The sequence below is a fragment of the Bacillus rossius genome, chromosome 1 (assembly GCF_032445375.1).
Source record: "Bacillus rossius redtenbacheri isolate Brsri chromosome 1, Brsri_v3, whole genome shotgun sequence".
NCBI lineage: Eukaryota > Metazoa > Arthropoda > Insecta > Phasmatodea > Bacillidae > Bacillus > Bacillus rossius.
In genome coordinates, this window is record NC_086330.1 from 145,987,598 (window position 1) to 146,013,728 (window position 26,131).

At 36.8% G+C, this 26,131-nt stretch overlaps 1 protein-coding gene across 2 annotated transcripts in view; it reads right to left on the reverse strand.

The window, feature by feature from the left end:
• LOC134546252 (ubiquitin carboxyl-terminal hydrolase 10-like) overlaps positions 1-26,131 on the reverse strand; it is a 165,243-nt gene that overhangs the window by 56,684 nt on the left and 82,428 nt on the right. For both annotated transcript variants that reach the window (XM_063388947.1, XM_063388946.1), the window contains 2 exons: positions 2,895-3,005; positions 2,307-2,471 (listed from right to left, as the gene is read on the reverse strand). In XM_063388947.1, coding sequence (XP_063245017.1) covers positions 2,307-2,471; positions 2,895-3,005 — 276 coding nt within the window. The remainder of the gene's footprint in view (positions 1-2,306; positions 2,472-2,894; positions 3,006-26,131) is intronic.

The following is a 26,131-nucleotide window of genomic DNA, read 5'->3' on the forward strand; positions in this document are numbered from 1 at the left end:
TATTAAAGGTTTATTTTGTCTCTTGCGGGCTGTATTAGTGTGGCGTTTGAAAGGTTGCGTCCCGTGACAACGGGTGGTCTGGCGGCGCTTATCGCTCTGGTCCGTCCGGCTGACGTGCAGGAATTTGAGAAGTAGGGTAAGCGCGTGTGTGTAAGAGAGAAAGAAAGAGAGTGAGAAAAAGGGGGGTGGGGGGCTGGCGACCAGCAGCATAGTTAGCTAGCGAGAGAGTGACGGTAAATGTCGACCTTCACTACTTCCGCTTGCTGCTTGCTGCAGGGCTCGTTCTCTTTTATCTCTGTCTCCCTCTCCCCAAACACACTTGCTGACAGGGCTCGCTCTCTCTTCACCTTCTTTATCTTATCTCTCACGCACACTTGAAACACCTAATACTTCCGCAAGGGACAGGGACGGCAAGCGCAGATGCTCGCAGGTTATTGGCTAGCATGGACAGTCTAGAGGGGTGGTATCTATTTTTAGCCATCTTTTGTATGCCTGCCTGCTTACAGTACAGCGCTCGCCAAGATAAATGTGAACACACAGCGCCCAACAAAGTGTAACAGACTTGTTTTTCAGCCGATTTTACTAAAATTTTCGACTTTCTCTGCTCAAATTTTTCACAGTTCCTCCAAAATTGATCGTATAAATGGAATGAACGCATCAGAGGGGGGTCGCATCGGCGGGATTCTACAAATGTATTTTAATAGCAAGGGTCCTATGAAAAGGAATATACCGAATAAAATCAAGCTGCTGTCACCAAACAAAGCATAAAACGGCCAAATGTGTAGTCGCTTCGTTATTGCTCGCGCGAGAGGTGAGACGTGGAATGTTAGAAGAAAGATAAATGCGAGGGAGACAGACGACAGCCAGTGTGTTTCCTGCGTGGGGAATAAGTGGCGTAGTTGTGAAGCGACCTTTTTCTATCAACCCATGGGAAAAGATAATTGCTTGAGCCGTCAAAATAAACATCGCTGTGGCAGTTAAAACAAGTCTGCACTCGGCAAGAGAAACGCAGTAACACGCTACTCACCACAAGAAACTTATTTTCTGTCAGATTTTCGGCAATTTTTTCCACGGTTCCTCGAAATCGGGTTGTAATATAGAGGTGGTCGCAATAAATGGGGTCGCAACAAAAAGGTTTTACTGTAGTTACTAACCTGCAGTCAGGGTTGTAGTAAGTTACCACGAGAGGATATAACTTATTGTGTCCTTGCTTCCATCAGTAGCTAGTGTATATGGGCCACTTTGCAAGCACTTTACTATTGAAGTAGTAGTATTGGAAGCCATTTCTTTTACTATTGCTGCAGTTTAAGTGCGCCCACAGCTGTACATTTTTGCGATATCAGACCCTGGGAACATTTTTCAAACAAATGCCCGGCGTGGTCAGCGACGCTGAATGGAAGGTTATGTTCCACTAAAAAGCTTGTAAAATAACATTCCGCCCTAATCACGTCTCTGTCACGGTTCACGGAAAAGTAACTACTGATTTTTTTGTTTTCTTCTGCAAGCTTCGCGTTATTTGCATGTTTCAAGCTCTTGACGTGATAGGGAATATGGTGCTTGCCACCATGGGAAACAATGTCGCAACGACAAACACTACAAAACGCACAATTAGTGCCTTTTTCACTCTTAGTAATGAAAGGAAATAATTCTTGAGTAAGATGACCGAAACACCTGTCCATATTGTTTTTTACTACTCGTAGCCATAATGAAATCATATTATCTTACGTTTCGTACAAGCGTTAACTTATAAAATATTTACCGCACTCATACGTAAACTGTTAAGTCGTTATCAGTCGTCTCCAGCCAACCTGCTGTGTACCAACAACACTCACAAAAATTACTTTCATGATTCTTCCGCACAAAAGATTAGCAAGATCGGTTGCCATCCAGCCTGCTGTGTACCAACGAAACTTACAAAAATTACTTTCTTTTCGGAACAATTTTTTTCTGACTCCATTATTCTCATATTATCGTGGACGCCATGTTGTTAAACAATAACAAATGCTGCTCAAACGGTACATTTATTTGGGCACTAAAATATTATACTGCATTTTTGAACAGACAAAAATCGTAAGATGTTCCGAATTTCCGTACAATCCAAATATGAATTATTTTCCGTACAAATTACGGAAAATCATACAAGTTGGCAGATATGCCTTGTCCATTGAGTAACAGCACGATAAACCAACCTTAAGTTATCACACATTTTATGAAAAATCAAGCACATACAATTGGTATAAAAAAAGAAGCTAAATGTTTTCACAAACACGTCTAATCAAACACACAAAGCTACGAACTAAACACACCTCAATGTCCAACTGCAACGTGAAGAAAGGCTGAACGCTGTCCGTGGTGTGGTCGCCTGCACGGTGCACTCGAGAGCGCAGCTGGCCTCTGAAGATATCAGAGATTGGCGTGCGGCCAAAATCGGCTCTGCGAGTGATGGAACCTTTGTTCTTGGGGCCCATCACCTGAGGCACATGACCAAACAACAGTGCAATTTAAAAGATACTTCCACAATTTTCAAAATGCTGCAAGTCTGGGTAAAAATCCCAATACCATTAGTACACCAAAAGTATTTTATACAATAACTACAAACTTTCTTGTGAATAAACATGGTAAATATTTGTAACTTCTACTTCCACTGGTAAACAAGAGAAATATTAAACTACTTTTGATAGTGGACCATAAGTATACTGCCATTACATATATTTATAGCACCCAAATAATAATACTGATGTTCTTCAGCATGAATGCTATATTTAGCCCATTTCAAAATACTTGTTCCTGTATTTTTATACTTTATTCTTATGTTAACATACACATGTAAGTTAGGAAAGTGATGCAATATCAAAGCAGTAACAATAACAAGCTCAGCAAACATAACACCTCACCTTCCATTCAGAATCATCTTCATCTTGACTCTGAAGAGATGCATCTCCATTGGTCGCAATATCACCATTACTTAAATTTGATTTGGTGCTTCCTTCAACAACCTTTAAAACCTGAAATAAATACAATATGAACTGTAATCCAACATTATTTCTTTTCAGGTCGTAGATAAGAATTAAGGCTATTTCATTTGACCAATTATATGTTACACAGTTGTTACTCCCTATTACAACACCTTTTCTGGAACCACGAAAAATTTATTAAAAGACAATAATTTGAGAATTTTGTCAAAATTTTGTTTGAAACATGTTGCACTGCATTTGTCCTGGCAAGCACTGTAATGCACGTGGCACAGCAGACACCCCTTCCCTTTGGCTGATCCTATTCACCCTCCTTCCACAGATAATGGTTCTATTCCTCCAAGCAAGTCTTCCCTCCAACTGTACACCCCGCAGCCAACCACAGCGACAACATTTGCTCTTAGACATGCTTCCCTCTACGTTTGCTTTTGCTAGTTAGACATTTTCTATTCAAACATTTGGTTTAAAAAAAAAAAATTCTGGTTTGCACTATCTTTTTCTTATAGGCATTGTTTACCACATTTAACTTTGGTCATATCTACTGCTGCCGACTCCCTACACATAGTTTTGCCAACAAGATTGTTGCGATCCTTAAACCGTTGTAGCCAACCATTGCTCAACTTGAAGTCTGAAATTCCTAACCTCAATGCTAGGTAGTCTGCCTTCTTCTGAATCATAGGTCCAGAAAGTGGCAAGTTTGCTGCACACATTTCTTAAAACCACTGCAACAAGGTAGCTTCCATTTCTTGATGTTTTGGGCCTCGCATTCTTTTTCTTGTTGAAAATCTGCACGAACTCGCAAAAGCCGATTCAATTTTTTCACGATTTTTTAGTATTGTCGACAACGACGATTGCGGGATGTTAAATTCTCTCGCAATTTCTGTTTTCGTTCTCTCTCCATTGTCTACTTCTTCGATAATTTTAACTTTAACTTGCAATGTAAGTTCGTTGCGTTTACGTTTCGCAGTCATATTACAAAAAAACTAACACTCAAAATTGAGGTTAAGATACACGTGCGTGAACAATGGAAAATATCAGAACTTTTGTCCATAGATTGTTTAAACTTCTATGTATGTACATTTCCGACGACTAATATTAATAAGGTATAGAGTTCTTTCCTTTTCGTTTTCCGTTTACAACATGGCATCTTTTCTAGTTTAGTTACTAACATCGCTACTAGAGTTGAACTTTTCATCTTGTTTTTCGACCATTTTGCGCTTTAGGATAGATACAAGTATCTTTGGAGAAACGTTTGTTTACAAGATAGTTATGAAGACGATTTACTTTAGACTTTGTCGATGAAATTCATATTAACCGTTTACTCATACACATTAAAAGCTACTTGAGAGATCAAAACAACTTCGTAATTCATATTAACCGTATATCGTATTAAAAGTACTGAATAACATAGGAAATCATACTTTATTTTCCGGGACTGTGAAAGTACTTCGCATAAACGGGAATTTTGTACTAAGCGGATTCGTATTAATGAGGTTTGACTGTAATGGTATGCCCAGGTACAACTGTTGTTTACCGAGTTGAAGCAGACTTTGTGGTATCATGCCCGACTCTTTTTGCCTGTGGCGTTTTCGCCATTAACTAAAATTTACAGATGCACTTTTCAAGACAGTTGCAGTAAAATTTAACATTGCAGTAAATTAATTCGCGCAACTTGAAGATGTGGTAAGTGAGAAAATGGTATACAGTTTGTTGAAGACTAATAACAAGTTAATTGACTCAGATTTGTTAAATTTTTTGTTTGATTCGGCGAACTATCTTAGAAAAATAACAAAATGTTTTCCCAAATGGGTTTATTGAAGGTTTGATTTTGTTGATCTACACTTGTTTTTAATATAATGATTTCTGATTTGTGTAAAATGAATAGAAAGCGAACAAGTTTACCACTTATTAAAAAGTAAAACATTTTTCAGTAAGTAAATGAAAATAAAAAGTTGCTATGGATGTCGCATGGACTTGTTAAAAAATACAGCTATTGTACACATTTGCTATTAAAATAAACGTTTGTGTCAACATTTCAGCCAGAATCAACTGAACACGGACATGGTGCGGAAAATGACATTTTTACATATAGACATTTGCTATTAAAATAAACGTTTGTGTCAACATTTCAGCCAGAATCAACTGAACACGGACATGGTACGGAAAATGACATTTTGACATATAGAGGTCAGGGTGTGTCAACCAGTCCAAAATTGGCCATATTCCAAGGAACAACTAAAGATTGTAAGACAGGGTTTTATTGAATTGTGGTAATAATTAGTAATGAGGTATGCACTCACATAAGCAGTAGTTTTTATAACAAGAATTTTAAATCAAGTTTTAATGGGTGGCTAAAAAAATTCTCTTAATAATCGCCAGAAAATTAAAGTTCAAAACTAACCTTTCTAGACTGTAAATAAAATTATGTATTAGTGGTGCACCGATGCGGATACAGATGAATCGTAATCGGCGATTATGGGTACTTACCGATTAATCATAATCGGCGATTATCTTAACGATTACTTTGCCTATTATTTACGCCCCGGCGTACCGTGTAATATTTTGTTACAGATTTTAGGACGAAATACCGTAACATTTGTATATATTACAAAATTCATCTAACTCCGTCATATCATAATTACAGATATTTCGTTAAGTTTAATAAATCTCATTGCCTCGAACAATAACAAATACATTTTTCCTACACGTTTATTTACGTTTCGTCTTTTGTTTGTTTAGTGGCCTTGTTCATTACCTATAGCCAGAGACGTAAAATAGATGGCACACAATCAAAATACCACAAGCAGTTGCAGTTGATTCTATGAGAATCGATCTTTTCGAGTCGTAGTAGCTGTTCAAAATCGTGGTCCCGATACCTTCTAGAGTTTATCACTGCATTTTACCAACTCGTTATGGGCGTCTTTGGTAACATTATCCGTTGTTGTGTTATTTTTATGTGACGTGAAAAGTGAAAAAGTATTTATAATTTTATATATTCAGTCAACATAAATAAAATAACATGTGCTAGAATTGGCTTTAAGTCATTTCTATATAATTATAGTGAGATGGCGAGTAGGGAGAAAAAAAATGAAGTGTGGAAACATTTTTCTATAAACTCAAGTGAACAAAATAAAGCAGCATGTTTACATTGTTAAACGGTAATTTCTTGATGCAACCTTATGTGACAGTCGATAATAATGCTAGTTTTCTGCAACAAAAACTTACCCATTGTAAATTACAATTATTAGACTGTAGTTCTAGTTGTTTACAATAACAAATATTTAAATAGAAGTTAATTTAATTTACACTTTGCAATGACTTAATAGTGTATTTTATATATTTTTATACTGTTATTATAACTGTATTCTCAATTTTACCTAATCTTGTTATTAAATTCACATGGGAATAAAAAATTTTGTGTGCATTATTACACTTAAAAAAAAATTTCTTCATTATAATCGGTAACTGAATCGGTATCTGCCGATTATTGCTCTCATAATCGGTAATCGAATCGGGAATCGGTAAAGTCATATCGGTGCACCACTATTATGTATTGAACCCTAGTCAAAGACTCCATATCTGATGCAGAGGTTTGGTAATAAAATTTTAATAACCAATATTTTATTTGATGAAAAACAATTAGGGATGGGGCGACCGAATCCAATATCCGCTGAATCCGCCGAATCCTAGGGATTCAAAGCTTCGGCAGGTCTGATATAGGATTTGTCAAAGGATTCAGTGTTTTTTTATTTATTATGCATAAACTGCTTGTATGGGTTATTTATAGAGGTCTGCGAGTACTCGAAAATCGAGCTCCAGCGGAGTACTTACTTCAAGCTCGAGCTCAGCTCGAAAAAATTGTTAGGCTCAAAAATTTCGAGCTTCAACAGCAGCAGGTTATTTGGCCGGAAAGCATTGTGACGGTGTTTGACTATTTATGGAAAAAAATACAGTAAAACTCGCTTACGAGGTCCCGCATGCTAGGTTTTTCCGTATAAAGCGTTTAAATTGCCCGGGGTCTCATCATTTACGCCATTAAATGTATGATATAAAGTTCTGAAAGTTCCTATCTCAAATAGTAATGGCGCACGTAAATATGAAGAGAAGACAAATGAACAACAACTTACGAAGTAATATGGATGATGTACCATAACTACAGTAAAAACCCAATAGTTGTCTTTAGATAATTACCATAAAAATAACTAAAGATTCTTTGTAGATACCATAATTACTACAGAAGCATGATAGCTACCACATTTGCACTATAGTTACCGTAACAACCGAGATGAATATTTACCCTGATGTTAATGTATTATTTATTTATGACATATTAAAATAAAGAACATTATTGGAAAAAAAGGATGTTAAATTTTGATATGTACGGTTGGCACATGTTGCTAAGAAATAATGCGATCTGAAAGAATGCAGTACTACTACGAAAAGTGAAAATGGTACTCGTGGATTTTTAGATTATGGCAGTCTCTTTCGTTTTTTCAGTAATATCGGCCGAAAATTAACAAGCGTATCGGAAGTCGGCAGAAATCCAGATTCAACTAAATACAGGAGAAGCCCGTTATAGCGAGCACGGTAATAGCGAGAACACGGCTATAACGAGGTCTTTTTGAGGAATTTACGGCGTGAACGCATGAAGCGCGCTTTGGTTATTTGTCTGCTTTATCTCCACCCCTCTCGCTCGCCATTAGACATCTTGCTGTTGACACCTGTCACATTCTTCAGCCTTGCAGTCGCCACCTAAGTGCGTGGCTTTAAAAATAGAATCTCGGCCTTTCTTTCTTTTATCAAACTTCCGTTAGTTATCTGTTCATTAATATTATTCTATTCCTGTGAACTCAGTCTAATACTGAACGTGCTGGGGATATGTACGTGTGTAATGCAACCGCTAGGCTACAAAGAAGGCAGTCCCTTTGTTTCGTTTCTGACTACGTCGCTACAAGATAAGCCGGCTATCATCCAAACGCCCCTACTCAGGGCGTGCCAGCGACTTCACAGTCACAGCATCACTGGCTGGCTTCAAGGCCAAGGTATGCCCGACTCGAATAAACCAAGCCTTTGAATATACATATACTTGTACGCATTTCTTATTATTTAGAAAATAGACAAAATCTATTTTTTCCCGCCATTAAACATAACAATGTGCACTTTTCTTTAATATAAATGCTTTTAATTAATTTGTTGGGACATTTTCATTAACGAATAATAACATTGGTTAGAAATATGTTAGGCCAAAAAAGTCTGAGCCGTCTTTATACTTGTTCCTAATTGATCGCGTTAATAATACACAAATATTTATAAACTTGTTTGGAATTATTTCAGTCGTGACACGTTTACAAACACGTCACGTTATTTATCTTACTATCTGACAAATAGTAGGCACTACAGTATTTATTTCCGAATCGCTCGGACAGTTTTCTTGTAACTTTTGTTTCGGTCAGTAGTTGGGGTATCTGTCCGGGAAGGGGGGTGGTGATGGTTTGCGTTAAATGTCAAATTTATTTTCTAATAAAGTTAACAGTTAAAAGTTTTTTTAAATGAAAATTTTTCAGCGACTATTTCGTTTGAGACGTACGTGCGTTGCCGCACTCCTGCTTTTTTGTAAGGAATTAAATTGTCGCGCTACACTAGCGCCGCCTGTTAACAACATCCCGAATTAACATGGCCGCCAGCAGACAGCCCGCATCGACAATAGATAGGACAATGCTGCATCGGCCACGGGCCAAGTCGAGTAATCGATTGCGGGCTGAGATGCTATTCTTACGTGGCGTGGTAGGGTATTCTGGTTATTATGACTCAATCGGTGATCGCATCCGTACTTGTGGGGTGTCGTTTTTCCGTACTTGTGGGGTATCGTTTTAAAGAGAATTCACACATCTGCTCACAGAAATTAAGATTTCGTTAATATAACCTGTTATTTTCCAATTACATACCTGCCAACTTTTTAGTTTGGTCATCAAGAAAACTTTTAAATTGGGAAAATGTATCGTAAATCAAATGCGGCAATTTTTTACATGCTTTATGTGCAATTATTTTCTATTTTTCTATTCCATTTGGTTTCTGCTAATTTGCTAATGAAATGAAGGGCATATCAATGGTCTAGAATGAAAACCTCATACAGTCAATATTGTAAATGTACTGGGAAACTAAACCTATCCAGAATGTGCCAATTTACACAGCATGCATATGAAAAGCAAAATGATCAAGTACAAAACAAAAGCAATAGTATTCACTAAACAAGATTACTTAAAGACATACCTTGCTATATCACATGTTTGTTACATATTTCAGTCATCTCCTGATTATCATCCTTGATGCAATTTTAAGACTGAATGTACCTTATTTGCTTTACCTAATAAATCTGAGGTAAACCTTTGTTCATAACAAACACAATTCCTTGATTTCAACACAGAAATAGACTGCAAAGTTTCAGATGACATGGAGGACCTAAATTGGGTTCTGTTTTTTTGACCATATTGAAAATGCGCTCATATTCTGAATTACTGTGGAAAGCACGTTTTTCCTATGCTTAGGACACTTAACTTGTGTAGTTATGTCGGACCTACCTCCATGAGCAATACTAAAATCACACCGGCACATTGTGCAAAACACAAAACTTTCTCCTTTTTGCGATTTCAGAATACACTGGAATTCGTTGTTATACGCAGCACGGTAAGTCTGAATATATTTCTTGTTGGCTAGCTTACTCATGGTTCCCACCACGTAAAAAAAAACGGTTGCACAGCACTACATTGGAACTACGAACAATAGTCAGCCATTTTGGCTATAATATAAGGAACAAGGAACAGACAAAGGAGGTAGCGCTGATGTCACAATTGTGGTCCGTTCCTCCGTTTAAGGAAGCACTTTTTCGTTGCGGTAAGTGGAAAACGACAGTAGACCGTCCAGTCCAAACCATATACAAATAACTTACCATCTCTTGTTTTGTTTTCATTCCGTCTTCCGTCGGTGCGTCGGTAACATGGCCAGTACAGTAAAAGTTGGCTGGTATACATGGCCGGTACAATGAAAAGTAATAAACCCCCACGCAAAAATAAATCCGTAAGATATTAAAGACGCCCGTAAAACCGTAAAATAGTATTAAAATCCGTAAAACTTACGGACAATCCGTAAAAGTTGGCAGGAATGCAATTATACAGGTTTAAACACAATTTATATTCTATTTTCGGTTAATTTTTATTTTTTGGGGGGCAAAATCTGTCCAATTCGGTTATAGCGAGGACACGGTTATAGCGAGGATCAAACCCGGAACCGTGACACCTCGCTATAACGGGACTCTAGTGTATTGGCAAAATCGGCTTCTTCAGTACGGCTCTACATTTGATGACATGAGTAAACATATTTCAGACTTCAGATATTGAAAAAGACTAATTTCCATGTAGGTTTATTGTGCGTATGTTTTTTTTTGCAAGTGTAAATTGAATTAAGTAAAATACTTCTATTTTTATTACTTTCAATTGATTAAACTTTAATGACCAGTTACAGATAATTATGACACTAATTTTGAGGTTAAGCAATTTTACTAAAGCATTCCAGCCACGCAGGTTGCCAGCGAGACGCTTCTCTTCTGCTGGAAGCACTACCTCCAACCGTAGAGCTAATTTAACTCCTGAACGTGCAGAACAAATTTTTTTTCTGCATGATAGATTAAAGAACAGAATTTAATACTCTATGACAATCTCTCTCAGAATTATTGTGCTGAAAAGTGGAAATGTTGAAACAATGTGAATGTACTTTTCAACAACATGACTTTTGGTGCTAAGTTTGTTGAAGCTTAGTAAGGACTACAGAAAAATTGAAAAGGATGAAATTATTCCAAAGATATGTTACATTTACACAAACATATACTTGTAAACTGTGCTTATGTTAGTTGGATGATATCAGTTACTAATGAACCAATGGAAACAGGTAAGATTCAATGGAAAAAATGTTTTTTCTTCTTTCTTTCTAGCAATGCAAAATGTAAACACACACTGTAAATAGTTACCCAAAATTAATATGCCCACTACATTTAAATACTTTATTCAAACATTATACTAAGTTTAAAATAAAAATAATTTCCCAAAAGTGTAACTGTACCACAAAAGCTCGAGCTCGAGCTCACTCGAAGTACGAGATTTTTCAAGTAAGCTTGCTCCAAGGTTAATAGAGAGAGGTTGTCTCGATCCCATAAGAACATTGTAGACAGCCCGACACTCCGCTCTGACGTCATCTGCAGCCCTGCCGTTCCCAGCCGTAATACTACACCTGCTGACTGACGGCTTTCTCTTATCAGCTCGGCTCGTTTCACATGTCTGATACGCAATAATTATAGTATTTCATTTATGCTTTGTTGATTACTGTTAATTATAATCGTTTTGATATGCTTTTCAAATGACAACATGCTGTGACTGAAAACAAGGCTGAATTATTTTTTTCAACATATTTTTTCAGTGACAGTAAAAATTTTCAAAATATCAATGATGAATCCATGAATTTTTAATAATATCTAACTAGTAAACAAAATGGTTTATTTGTATTTATTTCTCAGCAAGATTATAATATTTAAAATAATTGCATATCAATTTCTTAATGTTTAATAAAAGTAGCCATAGCTCATTAAAACGTTTTGGGAATGTTTGCAATATAAATAAACTGAAGTTAGATTTAAAAATAAATTTCTAACACGAATAGTACAGTTTTTTATGTAATCGTTTCATCCTCTTTTGCATCATACTCGAGCGTTTTCTTCACTTTTACTTCGTCAAAGAACAACAATGCGTTCGAAGTCTAGCAACGAAGAACGTGCTACATTCAAAAGTTCAAACATGTTTTACTAGGATACCTTTTCTCATGTCAAATGAAGATGCCCATCGTTGAAGAGTTGAAAGTACAGGCATATGGGAAGTTAAGTTTCTGTTTGAAAAATAAATAACATCGCTTACTGAAATAACACAAAGTGAAAGCGAGAGCTATTTCCTCATTGGTCCAGTTTACTCTTTTTTTCAACGAAAGTAATAAGTCAATTTGATTTTTTGGGAGGAAAAAAAAAACACTTGAAAGAATATTCCGCATGCGGAACTCTAACGAAGAACGGTTTTTTTGTTTGTTTTTAATATATACGTTTTCTTTGAGTTTTTTCATTACTTCCAAATTTAAAACTGACTTTCTTTCAGCAAGAAACAAATTTTCTTTAAGAATTTGGATTTCCTTCCTAAGCATTTCAACCAAGTCATTGTTAGAAAAAGACTTTGAATGCTTTAACTGACTACAAGAACATGTTTCTTCCTCACTTACATTTTCATTCGAATCTACAATTAATTTACATAACATTTTTTTTCTCCTCTGCATTTAACTTGGTCTTCTCGGCGCACACGACTTTCCAATGTTTCTACAGGTGTTGTAATTCCTAGTTTTAATGAAGGTACAGCATTTGGTTTAAGACGGCTTTTAGCGCATGTATTTAACAACTCAGCTCTCAAGTCGCGCTCGTAATCATCATCTGTAAAGTGCTCTGAACATATGTAAGCTGTTTTTGGATTCCACTCACCATCACGTCGGCATTTCTGAACCCACACTTTCAACAGATGATCATCGCGTGGGAATCGATGATATTTTATATGATTTGTTTCAGGTAAAGAATTTGTTTTTACCAAACTATTTGTACACACAGCCACTGTACACCGCATACCTGGCATTGTAAATTTAAATACAACTTTTTAACAGCGTTTAGCCTAACAAAACAAATTCACTTTAAATTCGTGTTCTTAACATTTTGCCTGCTAGTTATAATTAACGAAGCACCCGTGCACTTATGATATAAGCCACACTAACATTTTATAACACACGCACTCTCAATTAAACTCCTCACAACAATAACTCTCCCAGCATTATGCTGTAGTTTGACACATTACGAGCAGATGTGCTTGTAAACTAAGTAACTGATAGGAGCGGACGGGCTGGCAAGCCGAACCGGGGCTGCAAGCGACGTGATGCGCAGAACGATGTGCAAGCGATCGAGGCAACTTCTCTCTACTAACCTTGAGCTCGCTCGAGCTCGGCTACAAGTAAAATTCTTAGGCTCGCAGACCTCTAGTTATTTATAGAAAAAATGCTAACCACTAATCTGCGCTAAAACTGAAATTTCCCAAAAAAAATTTTTTTTTTGTCTTTATATACACAAGAAACCGTAAAAGCACAACATATTTGAGGTTAGGAAGGCATCAGATGTTATAAACAAGAATGTACCCAGCCTAAGCTGTGTTGATATTATGTTTTGCCTACATACAACAGTTTACGAATTTATTAATAAATCTGCCACTTTTCAAAATACAAGCAGTGATGCAAAAGTATTATTGATTTTTACCGTTTGCGCCGTAATCTAATCAAGCACCAAACTTCCACTCACGACTGCGGCACATCATCAGCTGCATTATCTTCGAACTCATCAAACACTGTTCCGTTTTCTCTAAGCATATGAGAATTTTATTTTGTAATGTTTTAATCAAGAATATAAATAAATAAAATAGTTCACAAACGGAAAAGCTTTCAACAGAAACGAAGTTAAAACAAAACAATATTCACAACACGCAATTCACACACAAAGTATTGGTGACACTGGGCACGGAACAATGGCGCCTCGTCCCGTTTGTTTATTTATTTGTTATCGGTATTGATTTTATGTGTGCAATTTTTTCTACTGAACTGAATATTTCCATGTAACACGTGGTTTATCTTTCGTTGTGAATGGTGATTTAAAGTCATTTACGTGATGTAAATCACAATCAGAGATGTCGGACGTATGGGAACATTTTGTTATCGACAAATCCGACACCACCAAAGCTGCATGTCTGTTTTGTGGTGCAAAAATATCCTGCGGAAAGTCGTGTACAACAAGTGTGTTACGAAAACATCTTAAACTACACTCGGCCCAAATCGCTGTTGATAAACAGGAGAATAGTGAATCTTCCGTTTCAGGAGAAATTGCAGGGCTTAGTAGAATCTTATCTGAACCTCAAAACAATGAAGCTTCACTCACACAGCCCACACTAGCACAATTCATGACAAAAATGTAAGTTTTCAAGCAAAGATGGCAAAGGAAAACACATAGGTAGGCTTATTGCAGAAATGATATGTGTAGACAATCAGCCACTGTCTGTTGTAGAAAACAAAGGCTTCAGAAAGCTTATTGCATTTCTGGAACCTCGTTATTCAATGGTTTTGAGAAAATTTCTGGCAAATACACTTATACCAGAAATGTACCAAACTACATGTGAGAAAGTCAAGGGACTTTTAGAGCAAGCAGAATACATCTCACACACATTAGATATGTGGACATCACCTGTTAAAAGATTCGGGTTTGGGTTCGAGATTCGGCAATACCAGTCGAGGATTTGAGTTAGGATTCGGATTCAAGGAAATCAGGATTCGCCCCATCCCTAAAAACAATTTAATATTGCAAGTTGAAAGTACAGTAAAACCCAGTTGTTACAACTCCACACTTCATAAGAGGAATAGGGTCATAAAAGGATGTGGAATATGGGGTGGGCGGAAAGCCCCCCCACAAGGAACGAGGGATCAAAAATTAACATTTGGGACAGATTGACCTACCCCAACCACTATCGCATTAAGTCAAAATAAGCCCTTTTTCAAACCAGGTTACTTTTTTAAAAATATTTTTGGCTCCTAAAAATGCAATTAAGCATGCTAAATATAAATTGCCTGATGTGTATTTTGATGTTTCAAAAAACACAATTTTAAATTTGTATGACATGGCAAAAGGGGATGAAGAGACAAGGGCAACGCTAATGGCATTTGACAGAGAGAAAAGTGCAAATTACTTCAATGCTGCAATCTAAGAGTAGGATGCTCTATGATATTGAATTTTGCAAACTTTTACATTAAAAATAAAAACACTATCCCCAAACAACCACTTGTCTTGCTTTTCCCAAGCACATTATTAATGAGAGAGCTGACAGCAAGAAGAAGAGAAACGGAAACTTGAGATTGTGAGGAGTGAATCATCCTTTCTGGGTTGGCAAAATTGTTCAGAGTAGATACTCTTACAAGTTTTGACAATCCCTCACTAAGAATATCTACAAATTGCATGAATTCATTTAGCACTATGTTAATTTTACTGCTTGTCTTGAATAGCACGCCAGTAAATTTCAGTTAGCACAAAATTATGATAGGAAAAAAGAAAAGTACGGCATGATGCACAGAAGTATGCTTCAACTCGGTAAACAACAGATGTACCGCTGCATACAGTTAGCTATACGACGGGGAAAGACACCTTCAGCTATTGTATAAACATCAGCTTTGGCAGGTTCAGTTAATGCTATTGGGTGTAAAGGACCAAATATTTTTACGTCCGCACGTATGCCGCTGGGCTGTACAGTTGTTGCCCGGCCACAGACCAGGCCGTGATGAACTTCAATCTAGCCATTGACAGGGAACTCAAGAGCATAATGCATTGTGTTCAAGTATTTCCGAAATTTTCAGTTCATTTCAACCCCCCCCCCCCCCCCCCTTCGCAAAACCGCTACTCGCTAACAAACCAGCCGTACAATGGCAGGATGCTGTCACTCACAATGCTAGACGGCTTTGCTTTAAACCCACTTCAACCTTCATGACAAGTCCGCCGCCCTACAGGCCACCTCTAAAGAAAAAATGTCAAAAGACTGTTTATTTTTACTGGTTAGTTTACATGTACGTTTTCTGCCTTCCGTAGTTAAATACACTAGAACCCCAATGTCACGAACCCCGGATTTAACGAATACATTCTCGGGAACCGTCAAAAAATTGGACATTTTGACCAAAATGTGAAATCAGAAAGAAAAAAAAAAAATATATATATATATAAAAAGATAGATCATTGAAATCTGTTAATTTTAACACACAGCGTATTTTTGTGTTGGCATTAATACTTCCAATAATTTTCATGTACGAATAACAGAAAAATAATGGGACATTTCCTTTAAAAATATGGGAGGGGGGGGGGGGGGAAGGAGAGAAATTGGCCCGAATTCTCTATTGCAACCATTCCATTTATAGGTCCATTTTTCCGGGAACTGTGAGGGGTCGCATCAGTGGGATTCTACTGTATTATGAATGGTGTATCAAAGCAGTGAGGGAGGGGTCAAAATATGTCACTTTTCACACCAAGTTCGAGTTCAGTCATCTCTGGCAAGGAATTTACAAGCTTTCAAACTTAAATATAAATGTATTTTAATAGCAAGGGTCCTATGAAAAGGAATATACCAAATAAAATTAAGCTGCTGTTACCAAACAAAGCATAAAACGGCCCAATGCGTGGTTGCTTCGTTATTGCTTGCGCGAGTGGTGAGACGTGGAATGTTAGAAGAAAGATAAATGCGGGGGAGACAGACGGCAGCCAGTGTGTTTCCTGCGTGTGCGTGGGGAATAAGTGGCGTAGCCTTTTTTTTTATGCTGGGTGAAGTGACCTTTTTCTATCAACCCACGGGAAAAGATAATTGCTTGAGCTGTCAAAATAAACATCGCTGCGGCAGTTAAAACAAGTCGAGGCGTGCATGCATCCAGTCGGTCGCTGTGTATTGTCAACCGATAGTAATGAAAATCAAGAGAAATCCAGCAGGTAGCTTTCTTTGCCTTAACTGCGTACCACACTAGACACTCGCAAAAAGCTAAACCTAAACAAGTTGCCACAAAAACCTTTATCTGCACCCTGCCGGCAAAGGGACGCTGACAGCGGTCGACAGGAAGTGGTATCTATTTTTAGATATGCGCTGCCTACGGCAGTACAGCGCTCGGCAAGAGAAACGCAGTAACACGCTACTCACCACAAGAAACTTATTTTCTGTCCAATTTTCTTCGGATTTTCGGCAATTTTTTCACGGTTCCTCGAAATCGAGGTGGTCGCAATAAATGGGGTCGCAACAAAAAGGTTTTACTATAAGTATTTCCTCTTTCTATAGCCTTAACTTCTGATAACTCAAAAATGTAGAAATGTTGCTTGCTTTAATTGTTTATTGAGAAGTGCATGTTACTACATATTATAATTTTTTTTTTACCCTGACCATTGCGAATTTGTAGGCACTCGCATAACTTCATAGCATGATAGGTAATTCAGAAGAGTCATGGGGGGAAAAAAAATAAGAATATTTGAGAAAATTTAATATTCTTTGATTTCTTTAAAAAAAAAAAAAAAAAAAAAATGGATTATGAAATAATTAATAAAAGCACAGAGTCATGAAGTCCAGGGGAATGGTGATGAGCTGACAACAACCGTAATTATAATTTTTGAAATACCATTTTCCAAATTATCTCAATTTTTATGAAGAAGCCACTATCCTATATAATTATCACTTCTAGGTTATGTTGGAGGTGTAGACATGTACAATTAAAAATTTTCCATTCATGCTCTAGGCCTACTTATATTTGATCTGTAACGTTTTATGCGTGGGATGATTAGTTTCCTAGCTGACATTAATGTAAATGTTCTGGGAATTATATTTTTCTTTAAAAATTTAATGCAGCAATCCAATTTTCTGCAATCTGCAGCAACTAAGTATTAAGAGCACACACACACACGTGCGCTGAGAACTGAACTTGAGCGATCATACCTGCAAATTTAATTAATTAAAACTAGTGATGGGTCGAATCCCCATTTTCCCCGAATCCTAATCTTGAATTTGAATCCCAAACAGTACCTCGAATCCACCCCTCGATTTCGAATCCAGATATCAAGGGTTAATTATAAAATAATTTATAAGTTAAGAGAAAAAATTAAACATTATGCAGAATTATTTAACCCTTTAAATTTTTATTTAAAAAAACAAGGATTTTGACACGGTCTGGATCAAGACGATTCAATTTTTGGTCACATATGTTTCCTGCAGTGCTGAACAAACGTTCAGAACACTGTCGCAGGTGGTGAACACAAATATTTTTTGGACAGTTTATGTAGCCTGGGTGAACACGCAGACTGAGTTTTCCAGTATTCGAGGATGTTGATTTCTGGGTTAACTGTAGGATTACGTAAGAATCTGGTCACTTAAAATGCTGTAGAATCCGACTTGGTGGATTTAAGGCATTCAGGCATTATCTGTGAGTACAGTGATTCATGTATCCACGGAAATCGGAAAACAAAATTCAACATCCGGCAGAACAATATTTTGTAGTTACCAACTTGACATTTGTTAAAAGTCCCAAATGAAGATAAACGGTTTTCTGAAATATTTAATACACACTGAAAGGTGCCATCTTGGCTTCAATGATTTTAGGCCATTAGAAATATTGTCGTGCGTCTTAAAATTAAGCCTCACTAAAGCATAGTGATTAATATGGCCGAAGTTAAAAGTGATGAGGTGTTTTCTCTAGTTTACCCATTAAAATTCTTTATATTAATATTAGTTATTTTTGTGTTGCTCAAAATGATTGGCTAATAAATTCATTGGTTGGCCATCATGGAATTCTCAGATAATACATATTTTAACGTTGGTAGTCTACACAAACCAAACTTGGTCCTAAAAAAATTCATAAATAGAACGTGTATCAGAATATTTAAAATTGAATCGCGATTAAAATAATAATTGTATAATGTATTAATTTTTGTCATTCATTATTTCATTGTTATTACTACATGTGCGACCGTAACTTGTGATGAAAGTCAGCATTATTGTTGTATTACTAAGTAACAGATTTCTCGGTAAAGTTATTAAAAAAAAAAGATTCATATTACTAGTCTAGATCCTAAATGTGCTTTTTTTTTTTAGCATATTCTGAGAATACATCTGTAATTTATGCCTTATTTAATGCCAATGTAGCGACAATGCATCAATGTTCATTAATATAAAGTAAGTTTCCCAAATCGGTACATGCTTCATAATTTTTTTATATAATAACTAGAGGCACTGGAAAATTGCTTTTATAATGGCTGTTCGTAGCATTTATATTTTGCCATATAGCATTAATTTTAATTCTTCTCCCAGTTTATGCGGATGTTGCAAGCTTTGCACATAAATATGTTAGTGTCACTAACATAGAAATGGTGCGATTTGTATTGCTCTGCACGTGAGTGCACCGTAACAGATTTTGTCCGTCCCATAATGGTAATATATATATTAGTGGTGCACCGATGCGGATACCGATGAATCGTAATCGGCGATTATGGGTACTTACCGATTAATCGTAATCGGCAATTATCTTAACGATTACTTTGCCGATTATCTACGTCCCGGCGTAATTAAGTAGGTTTTTACCGTGTAATATTTTGTTACAGATTTTAGGACGAAATACCGTAATATTTGTATATATTACAAAATTCATCTAACTCCGTCATATCATAATTACAGATATTTCGTTAAGTTTAATAAATCTCATTGCCTCGAACAATAACAAATACATTTTTCCTACACGTTTATTTACGTTTCGTCTTGTTTGTTTAGTGGCCTTGTTCATTACCTATAGCCAGAGACGTAAAATAGATGGCACACAATCAAAATACCACAAGCAGTTGCAGTGGATTCTATGAGAATCGATCTTTTCGAGTCGTAGTAGCGGTTCAAAATCGTGGTCCCAATACCTTTCAGAGTTTATCACTGCGTTTTACAAACTCGTTATGGGCGTCTTTGGTGACATTATCCGTTGTTGTGTTATTTGTATGTGACGTGAAAAGTGAAAAAGTATTTATAATTTTATACATTAAGTCAACATTAATAAAATCACATGTGCTAGAATTGGTTTTGAGTCACTTTTATATAATTATAGTGAGATGGCGACTAGGGAGAAAAAAAGTGAAGTGTGGAAACATTTTTCTATAAACTCAAGTGAACAAATTATAGCAACATGTTTACATTGTTAAACGGTAATTTCTTGATGCAACCTTATGTGATAGTCAATAATAATGCTAGTTTTCCGCAACAAAAATTTACCCATTGTAAAATACAATTATTAGACTGTAGTTCAAGTTGTTTACAACAACAAATATAAATAGAAGTTAATTTTTATTTACACTTTGCAATGACTTAATATTGTATTTTATATATTTTTATACTGTTATTATAACTGTATTCTCAATTTTACCTACTCTTGTAATTAAATTCACATGGAAATAAAAATTTTTGTGTGCATTATTACACTTAAAAAAATTTGTTCATTATAATCGGTAACTGAATCGGTATCTGCCGATTATTGCTCTCATAATCGGTAATCGGTAAAGTCATATCGGTGCATCACTAATATATATATATTTATTATAGTTCTAACTGCATTGCACACGAACGCGATACAGAAAACAGACTTTAATAACCTTAATTTTATTGTGAATAGCAGCGCAATATTTTAGTTTCACAGATTACCGTTTGTTTTTCGGGTTAGGAAATAAGGAAAACACTAGGTACATTCAACAAATGAGCGACAAAAGCATACAGCTACATTGCTGCCATATTTTTTTTTCCCGTTAAAGTGCTAACGAATTTGACTGAAGTAGATTTTCGTAATTTTTTTGTAGTTGCCAAATATAGGCTGCGTGTGTTGTAAACTTAAATTAATGCATTTTTATATTTTACCGTATATACTCGTGTATAGCGCGCCCTTTTTTCCCCTCAAGTAAAGGAAAAAAATAAGGATGCGCGCTATACACGGAAAAAAAAGTGAGGGGGTGAGACGGGGAGGCGGAGTGGAAGTCGTTAACTGCCGGGTGACGTTTCTGGCCAGCCCCCACACATACGCACAAGCAACAAGGCCTCTCTTTCACACACACACACACACACACGCACACAACCTGGTCTCTCGCACACACACGCTCACAGCACACACACACACGTGCGCGCGCAAGCTTGCACTTCTCTTGTTTATTTTTAGACCTCCCCCTCTACAGAAAGCCGGCGCAGCTAGTAAAGTAAGAGAGAGAGAGAGAATGTTGTCGCCATTCCCCCTCCCACTTCCTTCGCTTCCTCGTCGCAGCTGCTACCGGTGAGTCATCTAGTCCTCCGCGTCACGTTCCTGCCTGCCTCCCTCCCGTTCACGTACCAGTTGTGACGATACAGCGCTTCATTATCTTCAGTCTACACAGCAGAGTTTACGTATTTTCCTCACGCATCACCACACATCAATTTAAATTATCATTTGTTTCATACGTAATTATTTAACAGGTACCACAAAATGTTAGTAAAATTTATTTACAGGGAAAAAAAAAAATTTTCTTTGGAATTTGTTGCAAAAATCGTGGTGCGCGCTATACACGAGGGCGCGCTATACACGAGTAAATACGGTAGTTGTTGTCATTTAACAGTAAATAATTCGATTGCTTGTGTTAATATCACGCACGCACGCGTTTGCAAACATGGCCGCTTCAATGTTTTCACTTTCTTTCCCGTTAAAATATTCATGCGCGTAAATAAACGTCTCTCTTTAACCGTTTACATTTGTTGTTTGGGTCGTACGTTATGTTTGCCGTTAACAAAGTTTCCGCGCGAGCCTATGCGTATTTAAATTGTGTTTCGTGTTATTTACAACATTCATAGATCGTGTCGATTGTTTACATGGCTCGCCATCGTCCCCGTTTATTAGGTAATCTTGAAACACGGTAAGAAGATGCATAAAATAAAGAATGTTCTTTATTGTATGAGGTTAGGCCATTAATAATAATAAATGGTTTATTTAAAAATATTAGGTAAACCTATAATTTACTTGAAATTTTAATATTACTTGAAATTTTAATACTTCTAAAAACGGGATTGTAGCGTTTATTCGTCGATAAACCATTGTCGCTTTTATTCGCGCCTATATAGTTTTTACGATTTTCCAGTGCCTCTAATAATAACGAATTAAAAGTACAATGCAATAGAACCTCGTTAATCCGTGATGCGCTAATTCGGGAATTGGATAATACGGGACAATTTAAAAGAGCCGAAAAAAAAAGAGAAGTAAAAATTGTCAGCGCTTAAAATTAACGTCACGCGGGCTGGTACTGACCCTTTGTGTCGCCCCCCTTTCAGCTGTCACATTTGTCACTCTTTAAACTTGAGGGGGATGTCCTTACTTCTGCTTCCCATCTCCCTTTGTTTGAATGTTGTTTCACGAGCTGCTGAGTTACTTTCGGCCCAGCAACGCAGGGCAGGCGCCTGGCGAGTGACGTGTCTGGCTGGCATTTGGCTGTACGAAGGGCGGTGGTGGTGGTGGTGGTGGTGGTGGTGGGGGCCACCCAAAATTTATGTGTGCAAGGTCAGCACCATCTTATCTTTCTCTCTTTGGCTGTTGTAAATGACCGTGAACTAATGGCGAGGCAGTGCTGCATTTTTTTAAGGCGAGACACTAATTCGAAGACGGCCGGCCCTTACCGTGAACGGATTATCCGGGTTTATAAATTTTTTTTACAGGATTGCAATTATCTGGGCATCGGCGGGTCCCAATTAACACGGATAATGAGGTGTTTACAATTTTTTATCCATCTGCTGCCAAGGCGCAGTAAGCCTCGGGAGATGTTACGACACATGACCTTGGCCTTAACCCAGCTGCACGCCGGTGTCTAAGAAGCTTTACAAGACCTTCCGGGCTTTTAATCGCTAGTTCGTGAAATTCGGTAATCCGTGATTATCTCGGTCCCGACCATCACGTATTAACGAGGTTCTACTGTATCTCAATAGGATGTGTGCCAAGGAAAACGTAAACAGGCCAAGTAAATTGTAAACATTTCAGTTTATAAAGTACTACATTTAAATCAATATTTTTCCTCGAATTCAGAATCTTTTCCCTCGAATTTCGAATCTTTCGAATACTAGAGATTCGGTGGGATTCGAGGATTCGACCGGCCCATCCCTAATTAAAACTTAAGGTGTGAAATGCTATTTAAGGTGGCATATGGCGTAAAACATGAACTCTTAAAATGAGGGAAGAATTAATATTGTACTATTATTTAAAAGCTTTAACAGAAAAATATTAAATGCTTCCTTGCGGCCACGTAACACAATGATGTCAGAGGGTGGATACCTCAAGTCGTCCATTATTTGGCATCACATGAGATGTAAGTCTTAAATGGAGTTTATTTCATAATTATATATTAAAAGTACTATATTTTAACCTTTTACATATTTATTTACAGATGGTTCAAAAACGGTCACACATCTGAAATCTCTTAAAGTTAATAGAAACAAAAACCAGGAATTGCCTAACTTTCTGGGATTTAATTAGAGATTCATATTTGGGATGATTTGGATTTGACCCATTACTAGAGACCCCGAAAAATGGTGAAGCGCGAAATTCACGAAATAACGCGAAAATTTGATACTTTAAACAAATTTTGCGACTTTCCTATGATTTCGACATAGTAGCGAAATTCACGCATTTTCACGCGAAATTCACACTTTTTCGCACAAAATAATGTCCTTATGTCGCAAGTTCTATTTATTTACGCCATCATAAACATAGGCGTGAAATAAACATAGACTGAAATACTAGTGCAGTGATATTATCTTAGTTTTGACACGTTAGTGAAATCCACGTATTTTTATTACTCTGTTTACAAGCAGTAAATATTGCCATCGCAAATGAAAACAAAATGTAACAAATGTCAACAATCAATATGTGCGCACTACCAACATAACAAAATTGACTGTCCACAGTTTTCGTGTTTTGAATAATGGTCGTTTCTGCCGCAAGGCGCACTGGTGTCAATATTTTCTAACCTAATTTAATCGCATGGAGCTAAGATGGCAGTCATTTTTGCATCCACATATCTATGAGTGTTTACAAATACCGTCCACATTTTGTAAGTTTTGTGATACAATTGAATTTATGGCCAAGATGCCGAAAACTTCGACAATGTTTGATCGCGAAAGAGAGATGAAATCGGATGGATTTTATATTTTTGATCAGCGGGACAAAATTATGATGTGCAAGTTCTGCAACGTGTGGGTTGATTGGACACACAAAGACACGTGCAAAAAGCATGTGGCAAATGACACACACAAAACAAAACAGAAAAGACAATTATTTGTCAAGAAAATTCTACCGTGTCTAAACAAATCTCGATAGGCGACAGCGTGAATAAAGCATACGAGCTTAGAAGTGCAGAAAACAAGAATTTGTTTCTGATTTTGTTAATATGATGCTGTAGGTTAACATTCCTTTGGAAAAAGCTGATAATCCAGCTATGAGGGAATGGTTTAACACCCATGTTGAAGGTTAGCCTTATTTATTTAGAAATGTTTTCCCCCTCTAATAAAAGTTTATAAGCATATGTAGGCCTACAATATTATCAATTAACTTACCTTTAGGCCCAACTTACCTTTACTTCAAATAAATATGCAAGTACCTCAGATTAACAAACACTTGAATAGGATGGATTGCACTGTGAAATGGTGAGCACACCACAAGATATTTTTGACTGATTAATTGATGGTTTGACTCTGTAATCCAGCAGTAATCTTGAAAAGGTTAGGTTAGGTTTGGCTTAGAATTGTTTGGAGTAAATTAGCCCATTAATAGTTTCAGCGACAACCTTATAAATGCTACCTATTTATAAGTACCGTATTAACTCGCATATAGGTCGCCATCGCAGATAGGTCGCACCCATAATTTGAGGTCTTGAATTTGGTATTTAAGATTCCCCCCATATAGGTTGCACCGGTAATTCATTACACATACGCATTGCACCACAGTAAAATTAAAAAAAAAAAAAAAAAAAGGCCGCAAATTGATGTAAATTTACCGTCAATAGCGCCGTGCGCTGAGAGAGGTCATTGTACTCGGTCAGCTGCTGTTACGGCGCACCGGCTGGCTCTCTTTGTTCACTGAGCTGCGCATGAGCAGTATAACTCACTCTATGCTCCGCCCATCAGCAGCCAGCCAATAGACGCGAGCTTAGCGGAAAATAATATAAGCTTCACCTCCCGTGTACCAGCTTTGTCCAGTTCTAATAGCAGTTTGTTGATATACGCACCAGTTTTCTCGCTGCCGTGACATGTTCAAGTTTACGTTCATCTTGATTTCTTGATACCAATAATTAATTAATTATGATCCCCAGGAATAAATTGTTAGTTTAAAAAATATGGGTCAACTGTACAATTTTCCCCAAATTATAAAATACGTATAAAACCAAGACTCCGCTCATTTTATCTTGAGAAGTTTATCTCGTACCAGTATTTCGGCTAAGTTGTGACATAAATACAGTATCAGAACTTAACAATCTGCCACGTTTATACATTCGTGAGTTTACGTTTTTCCCTCGTGCATTTTAGATAGTCTCTTGCTATAATTACTCTGACTTTTACACGCCTAGGCTTAAATTATTACATGTTTAGAAATAAAAGAAACTTTTCATGTTATAAAATATGTATATTTTGCGATTTAAAATGTTCATTGCCGACTATAAACGTTACGTTTTCACAATGTTTTTAGGCCTACTAGCTAATCTTATCTACTCTTAAAGTACCCACGGTTATTTTCTGGTTGTTACGTGACGTAAATAGCGGGATGGATTCGATTTTTGAGACGTAATTCGCGTGAAAGTAGTGTATTGGACTAAATGGGAACTAAACGGGACCTGAAGAATATAGTGCAAATAACGGGAAAACGTAAATAACGGTAACGTAAATAAGGGGTTTCGCTGTATGTGTACATTGTAAATAAATTTGCCTATACCTATATAAACTTCTTTTTCACATTTTAAAGCAAAATATTGCAAAAAAAAAAAAAAAAAAAAATCCTCAAAAATTAAAAAAAAATTTTCTTCACATATAGGTTGCACTTCATTTTCCCCCCCCCATCAAATCTGGTAAAATTGCCGCGACCTATATGCGAGTAAATACGGTATATTGTAAGTTATGTATACATTTAAGGTGCAGGGGATTTGCCATCAGCCAACACTCTTGGAGAAACTTATGTCCCAAAAATTGGCCAGGCAAATAAGGAAGCAGTAAGGCACGCTGTAGAAGACAAACAGATTGTATTCTTGTGTGATAAAATGACAGACAAAGTGGGCCGATGTAAGGCAGAGTCTGCTACTTTGTAGTGCCTACCCGCTATGAGGTTTTTTTTACACAGCTAATGGCTTAATTTTTTCACCATTTTTTGGGGTCTCTACCGATTGCTTATTTTTACACCAATTTTTTGCACCGCTTTTGTCATTTTTTACACCGAAATGAGCCAGTTTTATTTACCATTTT